The following is a 22,641-nucleotide window of genomic DNA, read 5'->3' on the forward strand; positions in this document are numbered from 1 at the left end:
TACGACGATGAAAACGATTTTCAAAATCTCGATTTTTGCCGCATACTTGCACCTCTGACTCTGAGAGCATTCAGACAGATCCAGTGAAAAGATTTTGATTCATGTATTCCTTACTAACATAATACAATACCTTCGACACAAATATAATTCCATATATTAACTTCAAGAGAGAGAGAAAAAAAACGATGTTGGTGAAAGACCGACTATTTAAAGCTGCTATAACACAAGTGATAACACGAGCTAGCGCTTTGCGTTGGGCTCTTTCACATCACCACACTGTAGATTATATTTCTTATAACAGCATGCCCCATCACGTTTTATTCTTTACTTAGCATATATAAAATAAAACCTAAAGGCTGTTTCCTTCTCCAGCTTTGCACACTACATCATTTCCATTGTAAATTGTAAATTATCCGCATCGTACACGCTAACTGTACAAGCAATTATTCTTCATTTCAAAACTTTGTGAATCAGGGCCTCGGCGTACAACACAGTTGCTTCTTTATTGATTTTGTCTCTAAGCAAACAGAATTTACAGAGAGTCCTATTGTCTGGAGCGACCTATTGTCTGGAAAATAAATGGCTTTAATGTATGTGCCGTAGCTGTCTGTATGAACGTTGCATGAAGGATGCAGACAGTTTCAGAATGTGTAATGCATTCTGACAAGATTTTACTTTTTATTTTAGTATAGTCCATCTTATACTCCAGAAAATATGGTACTAGCAGAAACTCCACACCGCATGCTAACTTCACTGCACTAGATTTTGCTGGACGTTTGGAATAAATGTATCTACGACAGCATTTTTTCCCCAAGCTTTTCCTCAGGCAGAGTGATTGGAAGTGCCACATTCGTTTATTTTAAGATCAAATGGATCATCTGTTGCGTGATCATGAATGGGCTATGACATGTTCCTTGACAGCTACGCGTTGCAAAATTTACACAGCATTGTAGCTTAACAAGCTTATTGCATGCTCCTTCTCATGCATATTTAATGACAACGGCCACATACAGAAACAAACACACTAACACACACACACACAAATGCTTGTGTCTTACTATCCATATGAGGACCTTCCTAATTATTACTGCAGCTAGTTCACGCTGTGCTACACCTAAATCAAACCCTAACCTCAACTTCAGTTACCAAAAGGAACTGAAAAACATTTTGTCTCTTTTTTTTGCAGCTGCAGCTTTTGTTTAAAAAAAAAAAAAAGCAGTTTTCCTCATGGGGACCATCCACATGGTCAAAACTTAGTCCCCACCAATATATAAAAATATGAAAGTCCACACACACACACACACATACACACACACACACACACACAAAGACACACTCTTACATAATTTCATTTATTTGACATAAAACAGGGGTTCACAATTTTTTTTTGTATTCAAGCACCCCTTTTCTGTAACAATTAATTAAAGATTTATTTTATTATTAAAATACAGCTATTGAAATATTAAGTGCCTTTTGTTTAAAAATGTGTGCTAGGATAATCTGGATATTTATTGTAGACCTTTTATTCTTGAAGTTTCCATTCACAGAACCCATTTGTAAACCCATTATTAAAGTTGTCATTATTATTATTATTACTGACATTATTAATATTATATTAAATCCAGCTGATACAAGTGATTAGTCAAACAGGCTAATAACTACAGGAACTCAAATTAATAAATAGATGTCCCCCTGGATATACTTCACTTCTCATCCTTCCAGTTTGAGGATGATGGCTATAAAAGAAGAAGCAAGTTAAGTAGTAGCTGCTGGTTTTCCTTTTCCTAACTCTTAACAAGCTCTTCGTTATGCTGCTTCTCCACAGCAGGTTGTTGGTGTTAGGCTGTCTGGTTTGAGTATTTCAGAAGCCCCTGAGATTTTCATGCACAATAGTCTCTAGAGTTTCCACAGAATGGTGCAAAAACCAAAAAAAAATAATAAAAACATGGACAGAAACTCCTTGTTGATGAGAGAGATCAGAGGAGAATAATGGCCAGACTGGTTCAAGCTGACAGGAAGGCTACGGTAACAGTAATCCAGGTTCTGCAGGCGTAAATGCCTTGCTGCTTAGAGCGGTCAGAGGAGAATGTTCAGACTGGTTTGAGCTGACAGGAACTCAAATAACCACTCTTTACAACCGTGGTGAGCAGAAAAGCATCTCAGAATGCACATGTCAAAACCTGAGGAAAATGAGCTACAACAGAAGAAGACCACATCAGGTTCCACTCCTGTCAGCCAAGAAGAGGAATCTGAGGCTACAGTGTTATTTTAGTTTTGTGTGATTGCCCGTCTGTCAGCACCGATTTTCCTTTTGCCAATTCTTAACAAGCTCTTCCTTATGCTGCTTTCCACAGCATTATATCTGAGCAAACTTCCTTGGCAGTCTGCACTTCTCTGCAAGCCTGCAAACCTCTGCAGAATACACCCACCACTCAGCTCCGGCTCTGTCAGTGGCAGTGGGGCTCGAACACCAAGGTGCATGCTGGGAGGCCCAAAGCCCTGCTAAGTGAGAAGTGAGTAGGAGGCGGCGCAGCGACTGTGTGCCTCGATTCTCCAGCAGGGGCACAAGCTGTTGCCGCCACTACTGCTACTTTTCTGTAGGGGAACTTGTGCTAAAGCGGATGTGCCTCCTACACAGAAGACACGTGTGGTGCTGCGTGTATTCCGACTTCTTCCTGGTTGATTAGGAAGCTGGTCTTCATGAGGAGCGCATCCTTGTTGTGCAGTTCCTCTGGCTTTGGCCTCATGTGTGCCAAGTTTGATATGGGAGAGAAAATTCAGAATGCATTCCTCCAAGCACTCGTCATCTGTAGCTTTCAGCAGAGGTATCTTGTTTCAACAAATTAATTTCCCCTGCTGATGTTTGAAGAAGTCTTTTCGTCTTTTGGAGTTATGATAATAGGTCTATAGAAATGTGAAAACATCTGGAAAGTACCAGAAGAAAATAAAGAGCGATTTTTAGGAGTGGATGTCATACTTGTTCTTGTTTCAGAATGTTCAGGTTTTTCACTAGAGATGTAACGATACGCCTTTATTATGCAATCTGTTGAACTTATTGTTCGACATGAGGCTCTCGATTCGATGTGTCTGTGCAATGGACAATGGTTCCATTGTGCCTCTGATGTTTCACATAAAGCTTGTATAGTTACTAAAAGGATGTCATTATTGGATCAGTATCAGGTATCGGCAAGATACTCTGAGCACTGATATTGATATTGCATCAAAAATGGAAAAGTGGATTACTGCACCATATTCACTACATGGTGTGTAACATAATGGCATATTAGAACTTATGTAAATCATTATATGCCAAGAAAATGCCAATTATATGCCAAGTTCTGAACAAATGTGATATCCATGACTTTGACCATGACATGGCTGTTGGTGCCAGATGTTCTGGTTTGTGTATTTCAGAAACTGCTGATCTCCTGGGATTTTCACATGAAACAGTCATAAGCAGAGTTTACACAGAATGGTGTGAAGAACAAGAAAAATCCAGGTTCTGCAGGCGTAAATGCCTTGCTGCTTAGAGAGGTCAGAGGAGAATGACTCAGAACGCATAGCACGTCAAACCATGAGTTGGCTGGGCTACGCAAGCAGAAGACCACTTCGGGTTTACTGAAACTGGACAGCTGAACATGTCCCACGCCACACAGGAGACGAATGCTAATTGGTGTACAGTGTAATTTTTAGTATTGTGTGATTTCCTCTAGTCTCTAGTGGGCAGCGTTTGCATCAAAATGATCAAGGTGTGTTTTACCTCCTGTTGAAACCCAGTGGCCAACATGTTTTTGCGATTGGAGATGTGAACAGTTTAATCTTCTGGCTTTTTGATGTCGAATACAATCAGTCGCGAGATCTATGAAAGGGTCTCTGCTCATGTGCCATGTCTCAGATCACCTCAAGGATGCTTTAAAAGCTCCTGACTAAAAAGTATCCATTTGGGCCATCTGCAGAAACTAATCAGTGAGCCCTTAGCAAGGGATCTGTGATGTCTATGTGTGTGTGTGTGTGTTTGGCTTTTCAGTGGCAGACGACGAAAGAAGAACGCTAGTCAGGTGGGGGTGTTCCTGGAGTACTTTGATGATGTCATTAACATTTTGCCACTGACAGGAGAAACAAAACCCTTTAGCACAATATGGCATGGGATCTCACTTTTCTCTGTTGTTTCAGCCACAGAACAAACCTTGCTCATTCAAAAACCTACAAATCTGAGCAAGGGCATGCTGGGGGAAGCTCAGATTTAAAAGAAAATCGAACTTGCTCTTGCTCTGCCTCTGGCTCAGCTTCTGAGTGTGTGTTGTGAAACCTCTAAGAGTCATGTGACGTGGCAGTTGGAAGACTTGAGTGGGAGAGGGGCCTGCGCTGCATCAGCATAGTCTCTGATACCTTTAATACACTCCAAGGAGGGATGAACAGGATTTCGGAGATGCAGTGTGTGTCAGCGAGAGAACCGGAGGAGGATTCCTCCTTTGCCTGTGTGAACTGGGTGGGGTGCTTATACCAGAAATCCTCAAATCTTTCATTTATGACATCATACAAAAGACAGAATGTCTAAGGAATTTTTTTTTCCAAAGCAACTGCTTCCCAAGCATCATCATCATCATCATCATCATGTAACCATAATCAAAACACATCTTTACACATTGTGTAATTAACCTATTAAAATAATCTATGTAGAAAGTTGTTCAGCATGTTTTAATACTGAAGACTAAAATGCCCTCGGTACACTCCGACACCATTAACCTCATTCCCAGAATGCCAGGATATACAAATGTAACGTAGGATATCACTATTCTGGACTTTCAGAGGATATTAAAGAAATCCTCGATTTCAGTCAGACTGTGATGATTGGTTAGACTCCGTAAAATCTACCTAGCATGCTGTCTAGTGCATTTATTTGTGCAGTGGGGAGAGGGGTTAAGTGAAATTACATTTTAATATTGCTTTGATATCTAATATAGCAGTATTATAATGTGTTCTCTATGTATAACCCATTCTACACTTAGAGTTATGGCAGAAGTGAACTTGTATGCTAATGTGGATGCTAAATCAGGCAACGCAATCAGTCGCTAATGCTTCCCTAGCCATGATTTTAATGTGATAAGAGGTCTGTTACTGGGATTTTAAGGTAAAATCCAGGTTTAATGGAAAAACAATATGCAATTTAACAGTCTGCCGCAGTGTATGGACTGATGAGGTGTAAGGAATTCAGGAAGCTACAAAATACAGAATTGTATGGAGTGCTGAAGTGTACAGAATACTGAAGTACACAGAAAACTGAAATTTTAGACAACACTGCACTGTAGGGAACAGAGGATTATAAGAAATACTGAAGTGTACGTAATACTGAAGTGTACAGAATGCTGAATTGTACAGCATGCTGAAGTGTACGGAATAATGAAGTGTACAGAATGCTGAATTGTACAGCATGCTGAAGTGTACAGAATACTGAAGTGTGTGAAATACCGAAGTGTGGAGTATGAAGTATAGGGAATACTGAAGTGTAGGGAACACTGACGTACACAGAATACCGCAGTGTACGGAATACTACAGTACAAGGAATACTCAAGTGTATGTAACACTGAAGTGTACAGAATACTGGAATTTACAGAATATTTAATACTGATGTGCACTGAATATTGAAGTGTAAGGATTGTTGAAGTGTATGGAGTACCGAAGTGTAGGAATTCTGAAGTGTCCAGAATGCTGAAGTGTTTAGAATGCTGACGTGTAATGAATACTGAAGTGTATGGAATACCGAAGTGTATGGAATGCTGAAGAGTACAAAATACTGAAGTATATGGAATACCGAAGTGTACGGAATGCTGAAGAGCACAAAATACTGAAGTGTATGGAATACCGAAGTGTACGGAATGCTGAAGAGCACAAAATACTGAAGTGTATGGAATACCGAAGTGTACGGAATGCTGAAGAGTACAAAATACTGAAGTGTATGGAATACTGAGGTGTACGGAATGCTGATAGTACAAAATCCAGAAGTGTATGGAATACTGAAGTGTACGGAATGCTGAAGAGTACAAAATACTGAAGTGTACGGAATACTGAGGTGTACGGAATGCTGCTAGTACAAAATACTGAAGTGTATGGAATACCGAGGTGTACAGTATACAGAAGTGTATGGAATACTGAAGTGTACAGATTACTGAAGTTTATAGAGTACTGAAGTGTGTGGGATACTGAAGTGTGTTGAATACTGAAGTGTACAGAATACTGAAGTGTACAAAGTACTGGATTGTACAGAAGACCGAAGTGTACGGAATGCTGAACTGTATGGAATATTGAAGTGTACAAAATGCTGAAGTGTATGGAATGCTGCTAGTGCATAGTACATTGCATTTTTTCACAGTTAGACAGACATGGAATTTCAGTATCTGGGTCTCAGTTCACATCACGTAACACTGTAACACTAAACCTGTCATATTTATCTTACTAGTTCCTGGCATCACACTGAGCTCCTATTTGACACTCAGTTATCAATAAGTACAAAGTAAGTCTCAGTTTTAAACTGAGAAATGTGAATTTAGTGACTGTGTTAGCAAATGTGACTTGAATACTTATCCAGGAAGTCAGGCATTGAAGAGGAGTTAACCATAAAAAATCACATTTTTGAGTTCAGGAGTAGCTTAATGTTCTATCCTTCTTTTACAGCGTCTAAAGTACCTTCTCAGACACTGCTTTCTTTCTCTCTTTCTTTCTTCCTGTTTCTTACCAGCTATGTATCTCTGTCTTTCACTCTGTCGTTGGCCCAAGGCCCAGTCTAGCAGAATGTGTGTTACATTACCATTTGCAAGTGACATATTGACGTTCTCGTCTGGATTTCTGGTCCAGTAAATTAGCTGTGCTTGGGAGTTAAGAGTGTCTTTCGACTCAAAGACACAGGCAATTTACTCTCGCAACAGGACACAAAGCCATGTACTGCTACATCACTGCTGAATTCTTTGAGAGAATGTCACTTAACACCTTGCACTGCACTTATTCTTAGCTCTCTTTTAGTTTGCTGTTTTTAATCTTGTCTTCACTGGAACCTCAATCAAGTGAGAAGTCCAAATTCTCACCACATCCTTTTTTAGGGTCATTTTTCCCTTTTATGGAAAGATAAAACTTGGTCAGTTGTTAGGAAGAGGAAAGAATTGTAACCTTAGATTTTTCAGACCCATCTTCTGGAAAAGTTTTCACGCCAGTATGAACTCCCAAACCTCATGGATACAGATTGCAAGCTCCACAGAACAGTTTTTAATCAGAGAGGAATTAATGGTATTGAGGAGAGAATGAAAATGAGATGGAAAGCTGGAAGTGATGATGGCACAGGTTCTGAGTTTCATCCATAAGTACATGTTGTTTTTTTCCACTAAATCTCCCCGTGCTGTTTTTCCAGACCTCTGATAGGATCCAGAGCACGCTGGGTCTTTGACCTGATGATCCACTCACAGTGTGCATGCTATGTGTTAGTGTGCACTAGGTGTGTGATATTGATTTTTCCCTGCTTGTGTTTTAACTTTAAAAAAAAAAAAAAAAAAAAAAAAAAAAAAAAGAAAGAAAAAATTTTAATCATCCTGAAAAAAATAGCCTAAAAAAGACAGGGGAAAAGAGCAACTTTCACCATTTCAGGTTTATGGAAAGTAGCGGAAGGTGTGAATAATATTATCAGCTATGAAGTCAGGAACTGCTTGGTGGCAGCGGCAATCACAAAAACTCAGCTGGTTGGTGGATTCTTAGGTGACTCTGAAGTAAAGCACAGTAAAGGGTAAAAACTTAAAACAGTTCATTTTATATATAATCCTTTTACACACTGGTTGTTTAACATGTACATGGCCGATATCTTCACTGTTGATCTTCTGTGTTTTTAATCACTTTGTAATTATCATCATTGTTAACATTAACTGTATTGTTAGATTTGACACTTCATTGTATTTAATCTTTTTTGGTTAAAATTTTTATTCTTATATCTCTTTGTTGTTGCTGAAAACCGAAAGAGCCATTTTGAGAGATCAGTTTTGGCTTAAATGTTTCGGTGGCTTCCCTAATAAATATAGTTCACTGATGATAACTATATACTTGTCTAATATTAGCTAAGTTGAAATATTCATAGATTTTATTTCATATGAACGTAAAATATATTCCATGTGCCTTTTTCAGAAAGCGAGGGCGCCCCAAGAGCCCCAAAAGCCCTGAGAGCTGCGAGAGTATGTGAGATGGAGTAAAGGGGGCGGGGCTTCCAATATCCCGAGTTCGACACCTGCACAAATCATTCCAGATTCATATGTTGATTGCCTCATCTGTCATTTTATTGGGGAGAAAAAGACTGCTCTTTTGGTGTATTTTTGAGTGCTAACATGTAGTAGCATACTCCGTAGTAGCGTTAAACTGCGGAGCCCCTACGCAAAATGCGTAAAGGTTATAATCACTATCATGGCAGTGTAAAATCATTTAAAGACGATTAAATTGTTATATCACAAAACCCTAGTGTGCATTATGTGAAATTCAACTTGTTATCTATCTAGATTTTCTCCCAAAGCTTCCCCCTTTGAAGCGTCATGTTTTTTTTCTTTATTTCATCTCATCAAATGCTAGTTGAATTTTTGTATTATGTTTCATATTGCAAGCAGATTAAGGCAACCTGGTCTTTGCACTCTAGATCCAGACAGCATTAGCTTTCCCAGAAGCTTATTGTGCTCTCTGCTAGCCACCCATTCTCTCTGTTCTTTAGTTTGAGAGAAGGTAACTGGGTTTAAGCTGTATTTTGGATAGGATGATGGAGAGAAGCAACAGATTTGGCTCGCTGTTCATCAGACCCTGAGCTTTAGAAATGTGAGCTGGAATAACATGTGGATCTTGGCCTTTCATGCTCAGACAGTACTTCAAATCCATAAGGGATTTGACAATCAATCAGATCACATGAACCAAAGCTAGCATGACTCATACAGGCAGAAATAATAGGCAGAGGTTTTGAGGTTGTTTATCTTTACGAAATTTAATTACTTTTATTATAGTAGTAATAAAACAGCTGCCTAATTAACAGTCAAGTATATGAGAAAATGAACAAATAATTGATTCATAATATTGATATTGAAAACACTGACAAATTATTTCCATATGCAAGGTGACCATCTGGCTACAGCTGTAAGATCTCCTTTGAGGAAGACTTTGTTGTGATAATAAGAGACAAATCATTCGAAAGGAATTCACAGAGTAGCAGTCAGCACAATAAAATATCATTGCTATCAACTTCATCCCTACGTGATCTGTAAAAGTTTGTTTTAACATAGCATTTTTTGGTCCAGGCCTGCAGTCATGGAAGAATGTTCTCATCTGGTATCCAGAAGTGATTAAAAAAATGTTTGAAGCTGGACCTTGATGTATTATTTTCCAAGAGGGGAAGCTTTGCAGAGCTGGATCACCTAAGCCTCAGGACGACTGCATACACTGTTCTGTATTAGACAGCAGTGTAGTGAAGCTACTGTACACTGAAGTTATTAAGCGTATCATAAAAATACTCATGGATAAACTGAACCCTTAATTAAGCCTAAAGATCTATTTCTGTTCAGGGAAGAAGAGACATAGAGAACGTAGACAAAATCAGCCAAGACCTTTCGTACTTGAGGTGTATTGTTGCTATGCTGGTAGTTGCCAAGTGTCGTTGTTGTTAAGGGGTGACGTGAAGAAAAGCTGGATGTGTACTGTGATTCCACCACTGCTTCATTTATCCAAGTGTACTTAAGGAATAAAACACTACAGGTGTGCTGTTATAGGAAAATAAGCATAGCAAAACCTCGAAATTCATCTTTTTTCTAATAACAGCATGTCCTGAAGTCTTTTATTCCTCTCATACCACAGGCCAACAATGACATATTTTAATTCATGAATGAATCGCACGTCATACTTTTATTCATTTATAGTTACATTGAGTATTGTTGTACATCTGCGAGACAACTTAGCTCCTAGTACCACTTACATTAAAGCAGTTACTAAGACAACAAAACATTTGTCACGTTACCGAGAAACAAGAAAGCACACACTGCTGTGTCCTGAAGTCCTGAAGATTCTCCCTGTTATAAACCGCTGACACTGGAGATTTATTAAATAAACATCGTACAGGACGTTTCACCATCTCAACAATTAGATATTTTTCTTTTTTACTTATTAACACTTTTAAAAAAATGTTTATTATTAGCTTTAGATTATCATGACGCATCGACCATGCAATGAATGAGCTGTTACTATAGAAGCGCTAATGTCTTAGAACTATTGCCGTTATAGACAATGAATCAACACCTTCCGACCAATCAGATTTGAGAGTTCAGTGATGCTGTAGTATAAATTGGAGGGTCACATTGTGTAGCAAGGCTAAATGGAAAAACACTATTTAGTGACTAATAACGATTTACGCTTGCAGATCATTAACCCTAATGGATAGTATTTATCCGTTCATCAAAATGAGGAAATTGTGAATTTTTTTAGAATAAATGTTATAGAAAAGCCTCAGTTTAAGACTATTAAACGTTTTAGTCATTTTGAACTTTAAACGGAACGTTACAGCTTTTTGTGAGTCATGTTAAGGTTATAATTGTTGAATATGGTATGCTGAAATGTTTTAAAATTGAGAATAAAGTAGATGGGTGTGCGTATAGCTGCACAGTAGGGATGCACGCAAGTACAATTACGTTGTTCGGATTGAACACATGATGTGTCTGCGTCATTTGTTAAACGAATACGAATACAGGTATGAACAATAGTTTGCTCAGAGTATTTGTGTCTTTATACCTCTGGTATAGATCATGCTGACTTCCAGTTTAAATCCGAATAGGAAAAGAGATATGAATATTTTGTGCACTAAACAGATACAGATAATGGCATTGTGTTACACCCCTACTGCACAGTTAATCACAATTAAGGAAACACAATCGACTGTGCTATCAGTGTGCTTAACTATAGTTAGCTAAATAGATATCGATTTTTATTGACTCTGGTGAGTTAAATAATGAGCTTTGCTTAATGTAGTTTAAGTGTGTATTGGGAAGAATACATCTGTCACATTTTTTTGTTGTCAGATTATTTCAGATTTATATTATAATTTTGTAAAGTACAATGTGAAATAAACATGCAAGAAAACTCTCTGGGAAAATATAAATACCCCATTAAGGGACTATTTTTTCCAACATTTTTCTTATCAAATAATCTGTTTCACAAAATTATGTGTTGACATGGTATGTTAAGAATAGCAGTAATTAAGTGTGTTGGTTAACGATAGCTGCCATAACAGTCTGTGTAAGAGTGCATTTATGTATCATTACATAAAAATGGCATACCGCTGTTTTATCGGCGGTGTAGATCACAGCTTCATGCTTTAAACAGCTGGCCTGCTGTGGTAAAAGGTAAGAGGAGTCTTGTTTATGTGGTGAACACTCACACACACGTAAAGAAGCATGTACATGTACAGAACCTCTTTTTGTTTCTCATTTTTTCAACTTTTGAATCCAGTCTTTGTTATTTTCATTGGTCTTCTCATTATGTGACATCAAACTAATTCTAAATTTGATATTCAATGGGTAACGTGGCTGGCTCAAAGCTCCAGGATCCCGGGTTGGATTCTGGGCTCAGGTTACTGTTTGTATGTTTTACACGTGTCCATGTGGGTTTCCTCTGGGTTCTCTGGTTTCCTCCCACCTCCCACAAACATGCCGGTTGGTGGGTTGGCTACTCAGAATGGCATGGATGTGTGTGTGATGAACTGGCGTCCCATCCGGGGTGTATTCCCACTTCACTTCATGGTCGTGGAATAGGTTTTTGTTCCACTGAGACCCTGACCATAGATAAAGCGTTTAGTGAAGATGACTGATATTTTTTCCTGATGTATTTGACCACAGATATCACATCACACATTACACCAGGTGTGTTCATGCACCCAAAGAATGTTACCTTTAACAAGAGTTATTAGTTATATATTAATTTAGCATTTAGTGTTATCTTGATAGCGGTTCCTTACATACTCATTGTTTCTACAAAAGTTGTCTCTCACTGTGATTCTTTTATCTTACAACTCTAACATGCATACATATATTTGTTTTTTGTTTTGTTTTGTTTTAAAAAGCTATTTTAACTGTTAAATGGTTTCTGTATTGAAAAACAGAAATTGTATTGGTTAGCACTGTTGTCTCGCACCTCCGCGGGTGGGGGCTCGATTCCCATCTCCGGCCTGTGAGCTTGGAGTTTGCATGTTCTCCCCGTACTTCAGGGGTTTCCTCAGGTTTCCTCCCCAGTTCAAAGACATGCATTGTAGGCTGTCTGTCTGTAGTGTGTGTGCGATTGTGCTGTGCGATGGTTTGGCACCCCATCCAGAGTGTCCCCCACCTTGTGCCCCAAGTCCCCTGGGATAGGCTCCAGGTTACCCCGTGACCCTGTGCAGGATAAGCGGTACAGAGAATGGATGGATGGATTTTCTTGCCCATTAAAGGGTTAAATATTAGGGTTATTTTAATATACCATTGGTACTACAGATGGCACTGATCTGATAGATAGTATCGCTAATGGTACGATAGAAGCAGAAAATGCAGGATTGGATTCTGGGAAAAAAAGATCAATTTTAATATGATTCTGTATCCAGGTAACATCATTACAACATGCTATCTATCTATCTATCTATCTATCTATCTATCTATCTATCTATCTATCTATCTGTCTATCTATCTATCTAACTATCTATCTATCTATCTATCTATCTATCTATCTATCTATCTGTTTGTTTGTCTGTTTATGTATTTGTTTGTTTGTTTGTTTATGAATGAATAAATGAACGAACGTGTTTATTTGTATTCATAAGCTGCAGTTTTTCGTACATCATGTCGATGGCTATGTATTTCTTCCTGCAGGGCGGCAGAGTGTCTGAGCTGTTTGAGCTGTTTGAGTTGATATGCAATTTAAAAAAAAATGCCTTTGGATTTGGTAAACTTTGGATCCTCAGCATCCAAATGAGTCTCCAAGTGAGCATACAAGCGCTTCACCATTTTAAAGCTTTCTTGTTGAAGAATAAAATCAGATTAGTATTGACTGATACTCAAGGTTTCGCTATCAGTATTGTTATCAGAAAGGAAAAATTGGTTTCATGCCATGACTAAATGGCTTTTTTGGACTTGGAAATCAGACAATCATAATCCAGTGCTGTAATGTTCAAGATCTCTGAGCTGATTCATAACCTCCCATCTGGTTTTTCTTTACCTGCGTCTTGCCTTCTATGTAGCTGTGTTTCCAGCTGAGACTGTGACTTTTCTGTGAAAAATAGTTAGAGTTACAAAAAAACGTTCAATATTACAAATTATTCTCAAATTTTGTTATTGTAATATCATAGAATGCTCCTGCTTTGGCTTTGTCTTGACCACAATCATTGATTATTGTCACCTATGTGCACAGTGTTCCAGCTGTGACTAGTGCTGTTGTAATCCCACTTAGTGTACATACTGTATACTCGTTAAAATCACAATCTGATTTGTTTCTCAGTGTAAGAACAATGCTGATTCTGCAAGTGTTTCCACTTGGGTAACCATTGCATACAACAGAGCACCACTATTCCCCCTTACCTGCAGTGACCAATAACCATAAATGTTGTACCACATGACTTGAAGCACACACTTGATTCCCAAGTCTAAAGAAGAGAAACAATGTCCGAAAGCTGCGAGTGAATTTGAACCTTTAACAGGCACACAATGAAATACGTTTGCAAAAAAAAATTCTTACTAACAGTTCTTACAAATCAATGCAGAATTGCATTGATTATTTTTAAATTCACCCTTCAGATTAGGAGTTATGGAGTTATCTACCGGCCGGTTCAGTTGCCCATTTAAGGTAACAGTAGAAGCACCTATCGTGCACAACAGATCAGTAGAATGATTTTACTTTTACAGCTACAAATTTAGTAAATTTTGATTGTAAACTTTTCCAAATGTTTAGATATGAAATTACAATCAAATATTTTAGGCATTTAGTGTCTCACACATATTAGACAGGACAAGACCACGACTATCACCTTCTCTAAAATCAGACAAATACAGCAAAATAAAATATACTGTATCTCCAACACACATAGATGTAAATTTTACTCTACATATTTTAATAAAAATCTCACAAAAGTTTAACCAATAGCCGCTTAGTTTGTCAGCTCGCCTAATTGATTATTCTTTCTTTTTGTTAAACATTGGAAATAAACCCTGAGATTGTGGTTCATGAGTGCAGGTTTCTCTTTTATTAATATGTTTAACATATTAACATATTTATGATGTAGCATGTTTTTTGATAATATCTTTTTTCATTTTAAACAAAGAAGTCATCTTGATAAAACGGTATGCTCATCAAGTTGCTGTAAAATCGAGCTCATAGCTAACTGACAGCAGGCAGTGAACTGCTAAGTCACGTCATTTTAGCGACCAAGCGACTGTGCTGTAACGCATGTTTTAACACCACTCATGCATGAATATAGGGGCATAACTGTAATGTTAGACCTCCATAAAGTCAAGACTGGAAAGTCAGAAGCAAGGTATGTGTTATATCAAGGTGAAGACGAATTAATGAACACTGTATATTGGAATTACAATGATAAGTGTGTAGAACTGTGGGGTTGAACCGCCAATGACCCAAACACCTGCTTGTAGTGAGAAGGAACAAATTTGTCCTAAACAAAGGTTTAATATTGTGTATTTAACTGAATATTAAATTCTCAATTGCTAAAACAAATACAATGAATGACTGTTGCGAGTGAGTCATGGCTGCAGTCTCTGAACCCATCAGTGATGCATTAGACACCTTTATCAAGACCGATTTTCAGCCACAGTTGCCTAATTTAACCAGATGTTGATATTGCTGGTTTCCTTTTAACATTGGGAGAACACATTGCACTCTCAGCCCTGTAATATGCTTAAAATCTTGTAATAAATATCAGTTGTTCTTGCTCAGGATTTCAGCTATTGCAGTACATGTAATGTACCATTAAATCTGTAATTCGAATTCAAGAACCTTCATTTACGAACATCCACAAAAATGGCCAAATGGAGCTATCACGCTCTGCTACACTAATTTAAGATTTTAATGAAATATATGTAATGTAAGACTCGTGATCTCAGTTCTAAGCGAAAAAAAAATCATGACTCCTTTTTCATCTAGAATAATGCAGCTCTAATATTCATTTGTTAGTCTTGCTTGTATCTTTAGCCGTTCTTAGCGATGTTTCTCTGATTTCTAAATTCTTTTGGCTGTAGTTATCTTGGGCAATTTCCTACAGAAACTGGAAAGTGATATTCTTACAAATTTTATTCATGCTTGGTGGCTCAGTGCTTAGCATGTTTTTCTCGCACCTCCAGGGTCAGGGGTTCAATTCCCGCCTCCGCACCATGTGCACAGAGCTTGCATGTTCTCCCTGTGCATCAGGGGTTTCCTCCAGGTACTCCGGTTTCCTCCCCCAGTCCAAAGACATGCGCTGTAGGCGGACTGGCATTTCCAAATTATCTGTAGTGTGTGTGCGATTGTCCCCTGCCTTGTGCCCCGAGTGCCCCTGGGATAGGCTCCAGGCTTCCCATGACTCTGTGTAGAATAAGCAGTACAGAATGGATAAATTGGATTTTTTTCACAAATGTAATTTTTACTGTGCAAAAGTCTTAGGCACATGCAAAGAAATGCTGTAGAGCAAAGATGCCTTCAGAAATAATGAAATTAAACGTTTCTACATTAAAAAAATACTATAAAGACCAGTAAACAGTTATAAATGAATCAAAGTCAATATTTTGTGTGATGACCCTTTGCTTTAAAAAAATAGTCTCAAGTAACATTTGTGCAGTTTTATAAGGAAATTATTTGCTTTATTTGTTTTACTGAGTGTCTTGCAGAAGCAGCCACAGTTGTACTGGATACACTGACTATCGCACTTGCTTTTTATTTTTGCAGCAAAACTCAGCAGCCGTCATTTTGTCTGTAAAGTGGCCTCTTACATAATATGCTGCTTTCTTTACTGTCATACAAACATTTTTCTCTAACATTTAATTTTGTGCAGGAAAACGAATGTTTGGAAATCTAAAATGTTTGTACTGACAGGATAATGAAGAAGTTATAAAAAAAAATCTATAACAAAGTTAGTACTTAAAAAAAAAATAGGTTGCCTAAGATTTTGCACAGTACTGTACTTTGTTTAAATGTCTGGAAATGTTTTGTACAGCTTTAGTTTTTAGATATTTCATACAAAGATTCAGATTTGACCAGTGTGACTCAAGTCTTGCATGAATTTGTGTGGATGAATTTGTGGATTTATGACTCACTGTAATTTATAAATTTGTTTTGACAGACAGATAAGAACACCATGACAACATTGTCCATTCAGTAAATGTTTTTGAAATGATTTTTCATTGGATATTCAGAATCATTTCCTGATTAGACAGTCAATCTTGTCATGGTGCTCTTATTCATCAGTCAAAACATGACTATAGATTTTAGTCAAAATAAATAAATAGGTAGCAAAAAAAAGAGCTTGGGTTACTGTCTGTGTGGAGTTTCATGTGCTCTCCTTGTGTCCATGTGGGTTTCCTCCGGCTTCTCTGGTGCAGGTAAATGGATTGGCTACACCAGTTTGTCCCCATGTGTAAGTGAGTGTGTGAATGTGTGTGTGCATGGTGGTGCCCTGTGATTAACTGGCCCCATTCCAGAGCGTATTCCCACTCACACCCATTGTTTCCGGGATAGGCTCTGGCTCCACCGTGACCCTGACCAGGATTAAAGCACTTCGCAAAATAGGATATTCACAACATTCGAAATTAACAAATATATTTGTGAATCTAATTTTATTTTAAAGGTATTTTTTTTGCATATCGCCTTACAAATACAAAACCAAGCTCAAAACATTTCCAAGCTCAAAAATGTTTTAACCCAGTTTTGATTCCTTCCGTATGTTCTAATTAAAGTTTTAGAGTTTTCTGGTTTGGACCTCAGTCTGCCAGTTAGGATTATGTTTATGGATTTTCCTGGTTAACCCTGCCTGCCTCTGACCCAAGTCATGGATTCTGTCTCAGCAGTTAGATCCAAGACTCAGATTACCTCTGACCGCCTCTCGGGTGTTGCAAGACGTGACATTTATCTAAATAGAGTTGATGAAACACAGCCGATGAACTATTTGGATAGAAATTTGGAGAAATGCTGGAGGTGCTTAAAAGCTTTTGCAGTGAGACACCTCGAGGCAGCATGCGGCTTGGACAGTGCTGACATGACATTTGTAAGAGAGCGGACAAGTCCATTAACAGTACAGGCTGACAAATACACATGCATAAGCAGTGTCAGTTGTGGCTTTCTTGTAAGAGGCCTTGAAAGTGGGTTGTCTCCAGTAAAGTAACCATTCTCTGTCCACTCCCCACGTAGCCAGATGATCTATCTGACTTCTCTCATGCTCTCTCCCCACCTCAGCGCTGGCAGGAAATGACTCCTGCACTCAGTGGAAACAGCAGTAGTCCTGATAAAGAGCACTTGGACCCAGTGCGCTGGTGTTGGACGGTGCAGCCGGCCCCGCTTGTTCTGTTGGAAAGCCTGTGCTGTTGTTTGTCATCCGGGTAAATCACAGCAAGCGAAACACTGTATTAATGATTCTGTGTTTAATCGTTTTTACATGCCTGGAAGCCAAAAGATATACACTACATTGTGGTTTTTCATTTAGGGTTTTTTTTCTTTTTTTTTTTTTCATTTTTTGATGATAGGCTATAATTTCAGTTTACAGGATTTTGGATCTATCCCCAAGCCTTCCTGATGGAAAGAATTTGTCCTCTAAATCCCTTAAACTTATACAAGTGTGGTGTAAAACTCCTCCTGTCAGTTTATAGGCTTTCCAGCTATGAACACAAACAGACAGAGACTCAGATATTTTGCAATGACCAATCTATTAGCTTTTATTTAAACTAAATTGAAGGTTAATGATTTTTCATAACACATTGTAATAGTCTTGCCTCTGGTCCATTGCTCTGTAAACAGGATTAAAAAAAATTAACAAACTGGACCACCAGTATTCAACCAACCTGGACAAAGACCTGTTTCTTCTTTCCTGTAACTTCTATAGTTTGTTTGTATGTTTGTTGTCAATCCAGAAATTTTGGGGGTGTGGATTTTTTTGGAAAGCTTGTATTTCAAATACAAGGTTCAAAACAGCTAGCTTCAGCTAACTTTCACCACAATTATTCACTATATCTTCAAAGTCTAATGGAATTCCTCTATCTGGTCATTAATAGGGTTGATGGTCAGTTTTATGTCTATTCTTTAGTATATAGCTAGTCTGTATAATTAGCAGTGCTGGAAAAAGTACAAAGGTGATAGCTACAACAGGTGATAGCTACCGAACATCACAGTGTCGTCTTAGGTTTAATGTTTCAAACTTTCATTCTCAGCTAGCTAATGACTTCCCTGTACATGTTCCTGCAGGTTGGATGTTGAGCTGTGAAATGCCGATATCTCCGCAGGTTCTGGCTTGCATAATTTGCAGATCATTATCAAGCTGAAGCAAGTTAACCTGAAGATAGCTGATAAATTGGGCTAGGGATGATCACCTGTCTCCACTATCTCAGTCATTGCTGCTGCTCAGTAAGCATTTGGTGTCTGAAGCTAGATTGTCTCGAGAGTGAATTACAGTTTGAACAGAGTGCGTTTTAATTGGCTTACAGTCTTCCAGAGTTGAATGCCTTATTATGCTTTACGCAGTAACAGTGAAATAATAACAAAAATAAATGTAGCAAAGTAAAAGTGATTTAATTTTACTCCAGAGAGTATTGTTGCAGCGAACGAGGTACTCAAGTACTGTAATGAGAGTACAAATAGTTTGTTACTTTCCACTACAGGTAACTAGTATGTAACTGTTGGAGGCAGTGATGCTAAAAGTCATATACGTCAGGTTTTTAAAGTGTCTTAGGTTGACACTTTGTGGTACTGTTATAAGCTTCCCCAGTAATAAAGACAACACAGTTGTGAATCAGCTGCGTTTCTTTCCGACGCAGGATAGATGCTTTTCTGTCAGTACTGTGGGTGAGTGTGATGGCTGAACCTGAGTACGGCAGTATCGGTTTATGCGGCATGCGGCCATTTCCTTCATAATGAACCCTCAGGGGAGGTAGAACAGAGTGAGGGAGGAGGAAGGGACAGCTTTCGGTGGAATATTTTCTGTGAGGCTGAGCTAAATGGCTAGCTCAGCGGCCTGCTCAAGGCTCTCTCTGCATTATTAGCGATGACCTGGGAACGCCAGGAGCGCTGAGGTGACGTTAAGAGCTCTTGTTTGAACAGCTTCAGAAACTTCAACGCTAATTCAGACAAAGTTGACTTGTTGGCTGTGAGGAGAAGACCTTGATTTCAGGGAAAAGCTAGCAGGAAGTATGTACCAGAGTAGGGCCCATCTCTGCGCACTAATCAATAAGTCCCACAGGATAGTCAGTCTGTCGTTTACTCGCTTGCTCTCTGTCTTTTTTCCTGGTTGTTATGTCCATGGCGCCTCAGGCAGCCGAGTACGTCCCGTCTTTCAGATAGCCACCATCAACTAGATACAACCAGAGGCAGACAGAAACAGACAGGTCTATCAACTTGTCAGTTCTTCACTAGAAGACATTTGTATTGATCTCATTTCTTGGCTTGGATTTCTTTCTTCTCGTCTTTGACAACCTGTTCTGCTTTAATTGTGTAAACACAGGGAGCTTAAATTCGACTCGGGGAACACAATGACAGCTTCTCGGGAATCTATTAGTACGGTTCTTTTTGGTCCGTAGCTGGTAGCATTGCAGATTTTAATGATGGCTGCTGCCTGCACGCATGATTTAGGTGAAGACAGAGAACGGATCGATTCGAAGATCGGGTTTCTTCCAAAGCGGCTGAAAATATGATATAGTGATCCTACGGAAATAGCCCCTCTAGCTGCTTCACTTAATGGACTTTACATGCAAGCTTTGTACCTGTCTCTGAATGAAGTGTTTCTTTCTTTCTTTTTTAGACTTATCTTGCTAGGTCTTTTTATCTCTGTCTGCTTTTTCTCACTGGCTCCTTCCCTGTCTCTGTCTTCCTGTCAGGCGGGCATGATCCGCGCAGGTCAGGAGGAGTTCTTCATCGAGCCACTGGAGAGAGGAGGCGACATGACAGGAGAGGAGGAGGGTGGATCCGGGCGACATCACATCCTCTACCGCTCATCTGACATCAAGAAACCAGCCATCAGTCATGCCGACTACTTTCACCCCAGAGGTCAGGACTCAGTGCTCAGCACTTATGCTGATGCTTTGTGCCAAAAGATTTAGCTCTTGGTGCTTGGTTTTCCTTAACATAACCAAATATAGGCCTTAGAATACAAAGACGATAAAGTCTTTGGGAAAAGGTTTAGATTGATGTGTGAATATTAAAGAATATATTCAAGGAATTTCAAATGTTAGATGTCAGTCAGAGCCATTTTACTGGATTAAATCATGTTTATTAACAACTGTAGCAGCAGCTGGATTTAATTTTCTGAATGAAATACTAGTGACTAATAGTGTCTATTGTATTATATCTATTAAATTACATATTTTTAGCATTATAGGTGAATATGTAATGTTGGACATTTGTTCTTGATGTCAGAACGAGCCAGATGTGTCTTAGTCAGTTGCATAATATTCAGGCACACTGAGTGTCTATAAAACACAGTGTCTTATGTGAGCTTTACTCTGAAAGCATATCTACTCTAGGTATTTTAATAAATTCTAGTAGAATGACTCCCTCAGCATCTCCAGCTAGTTTTGCTGATGCCACCCACTCGTTGTTAATATTAAGAAGCAGACTCTTGGTGCTCATTAATATTTATTAGCTGACTTGCAAAAGTTCTGAAATATGGCTACTGTATTTGTACATAGCGAAATATTTAACTGCGAGCAGCACTACATTAAGTTTTAGAGCGATTCAAGTGGTTTATACTATAATCAACAGTTTATAACTGACTCAGATTGTTGGACTGCAACAATGGAACATTAGCTTCCTTCAGTAAATTAACTGACTAATGGCATGCTTCATGATGAGAGAAGCATGTTGGTTGTCAGCGTAGGAGAGTATCTTTTGGTTAGGTTAGGTTAGCAACTAATCTTATCCCGAATTTTTCTGTGGGAGACGAATACATTTATTTGAGATTTATTTGCCACTCCACAGAAAAGAAAAAGTCTTTTGATTTGTAATTTATTGAGCTTTGAGTTTGATATTGAGTTGTAGGTCACTACAGAGCTGTGTCTAACTTCATGTGAGTTGCACTTGTTGATTGTAACCATGGGCCAATCACAGTCCAGTATGCAAATAATATGCAAATGAACCTCTTGTGTGATGTAAGAATAATCTATAATTTTGAACGGCTTGTAAAAATGCAACATATTTTTTCACTGAATTGAATAAACCACACTATTTATGAGACAAAAAAGAAAAAAAATCAAATAGTAAGATGTAGTGTTAGGAAGTCTAAAAAACACCAACACCAGGAACTAGATAAATTCATAGCATTCATTAAAAAAAAACTAGTTTTTAATGAACGTAATGTGAAGATGTAAACAGGATTCATATTTAATACCAGTTTTGAAACTTACAATATTGTCAAGAATGTCAAGAAGTGCAGATAAATTATCAAGAAAGGATAGAGGGAACCAGCCATCATGATATCATATTTGGGTGTTGGTGTGGGAAAATGTATTAGTTATTGATATAATGATGAAAAAATCTATTTTGCCATTTGAATCAAGATCAGTGATGCTCCAATATGATCATTATATGTGATCTGTGCCATCATTTTGAGCCACTTTGACCCTGACTACAGAGTAAAGCTACAGCATTCTGAGTTGAACATACGTTATTGTGTTGATTGTGCTTATTTCCCTTTATCACAGGTGAATGTAAAACTGTGTCCTCAAGAAGTCTGCCATTTTGTTGGTCTCAGAAGAATAAAAAAGGCCAATGTGACAAAGAGGTTTAGAGTGACATATGAAGGGTCTTCCATAGTATAGAATGTGAAATGTCTAATGTTGTGAATCCCTAGAAAAAGAGTGGTTTGGTTTTGTTGATAAAACCTGGTGACTAATCTTGACCTTTACGATTTACTTTTTCTAAGTAACCTGGTTCAGCTTAGCTCATGTCTCCGGGGCTGATTCACTTCTCTACATGCATTCCCCATTCCCGCTTCTCTCTCTCTCTCTCTCTCTCACTTTCTTGCCCTGAGTGCACTTCCTTTACTGCACTGTGTGGGAGAGGTGTGAGGAGGAGACCAGAGTCATCAACCTCTCTCGGAGAGATTCACATGTCACTCAGAGTATCGCCTGAAGGGTTCAGTTGGGGAAACGTCGAAGCTCGGTTTGTCTTAAACTCACTTCAGTTTTGCTTTGAGTGCTTCTGGGTCATTTATCTTGAGGCAAGAATGAAAGAAGAGGCATTGAGGTATTGGAGGGAAGAGTCACCCAATGGGTTATTCCACATGTACCCCAATATAACAAGTGTAATAAGTGTCCATGTTTGTGACACTGGTCAGCTGGTGATTTCTAACAATCAATATAAATCAATATAAAATCTGGAAGAATAATTGAATCATGTATCATTATGAAGATGTCACTGTGCTGCACTGTGCACACTCAGTTC

The 22,641-nt window shown here is 38.5% G+C and overlaps 1 protein-coding gene across 1 annotated transcript in view; it reads left to right on the plus strand.

Moving 5' to 3' along the window:
• adamts2a (ADAM metallopeptidase with thrombospondin type 1 motif, 2a) overlaps positions 1–22,641 on the plus strand; it is a 60,915-nt gene that overhangs the window by 4,474 nt on the left and 33,800 nt on the right. Inside the window, exon 3 of the mRNA XM_026938717.3 lies at positions 20,079–20,247. Coding sequence (XP_026794518.3) covers positions 20,079–20,247 — 169 coding nt within the window. The remainder of the gene's footprint in view (positions 1–20,078; positions 20,248–22,641) is intronic.

This window comes from Pangasianodon hypophthalmus, chromosome 15 (genome assembly GCF_027358585.1).
Source record: "Pangasianodon hypophthalmus isolate fPanHyp1 chromosome 15, fPanHyp1.pri, whole genome shotgun sequence".
NCBI lineage: Eukaryota > Metazoa > Chordata > Actinopteri > Siluriformes > Pangasiidae > Pangasianodon > Pangasianodon hypophthalmus.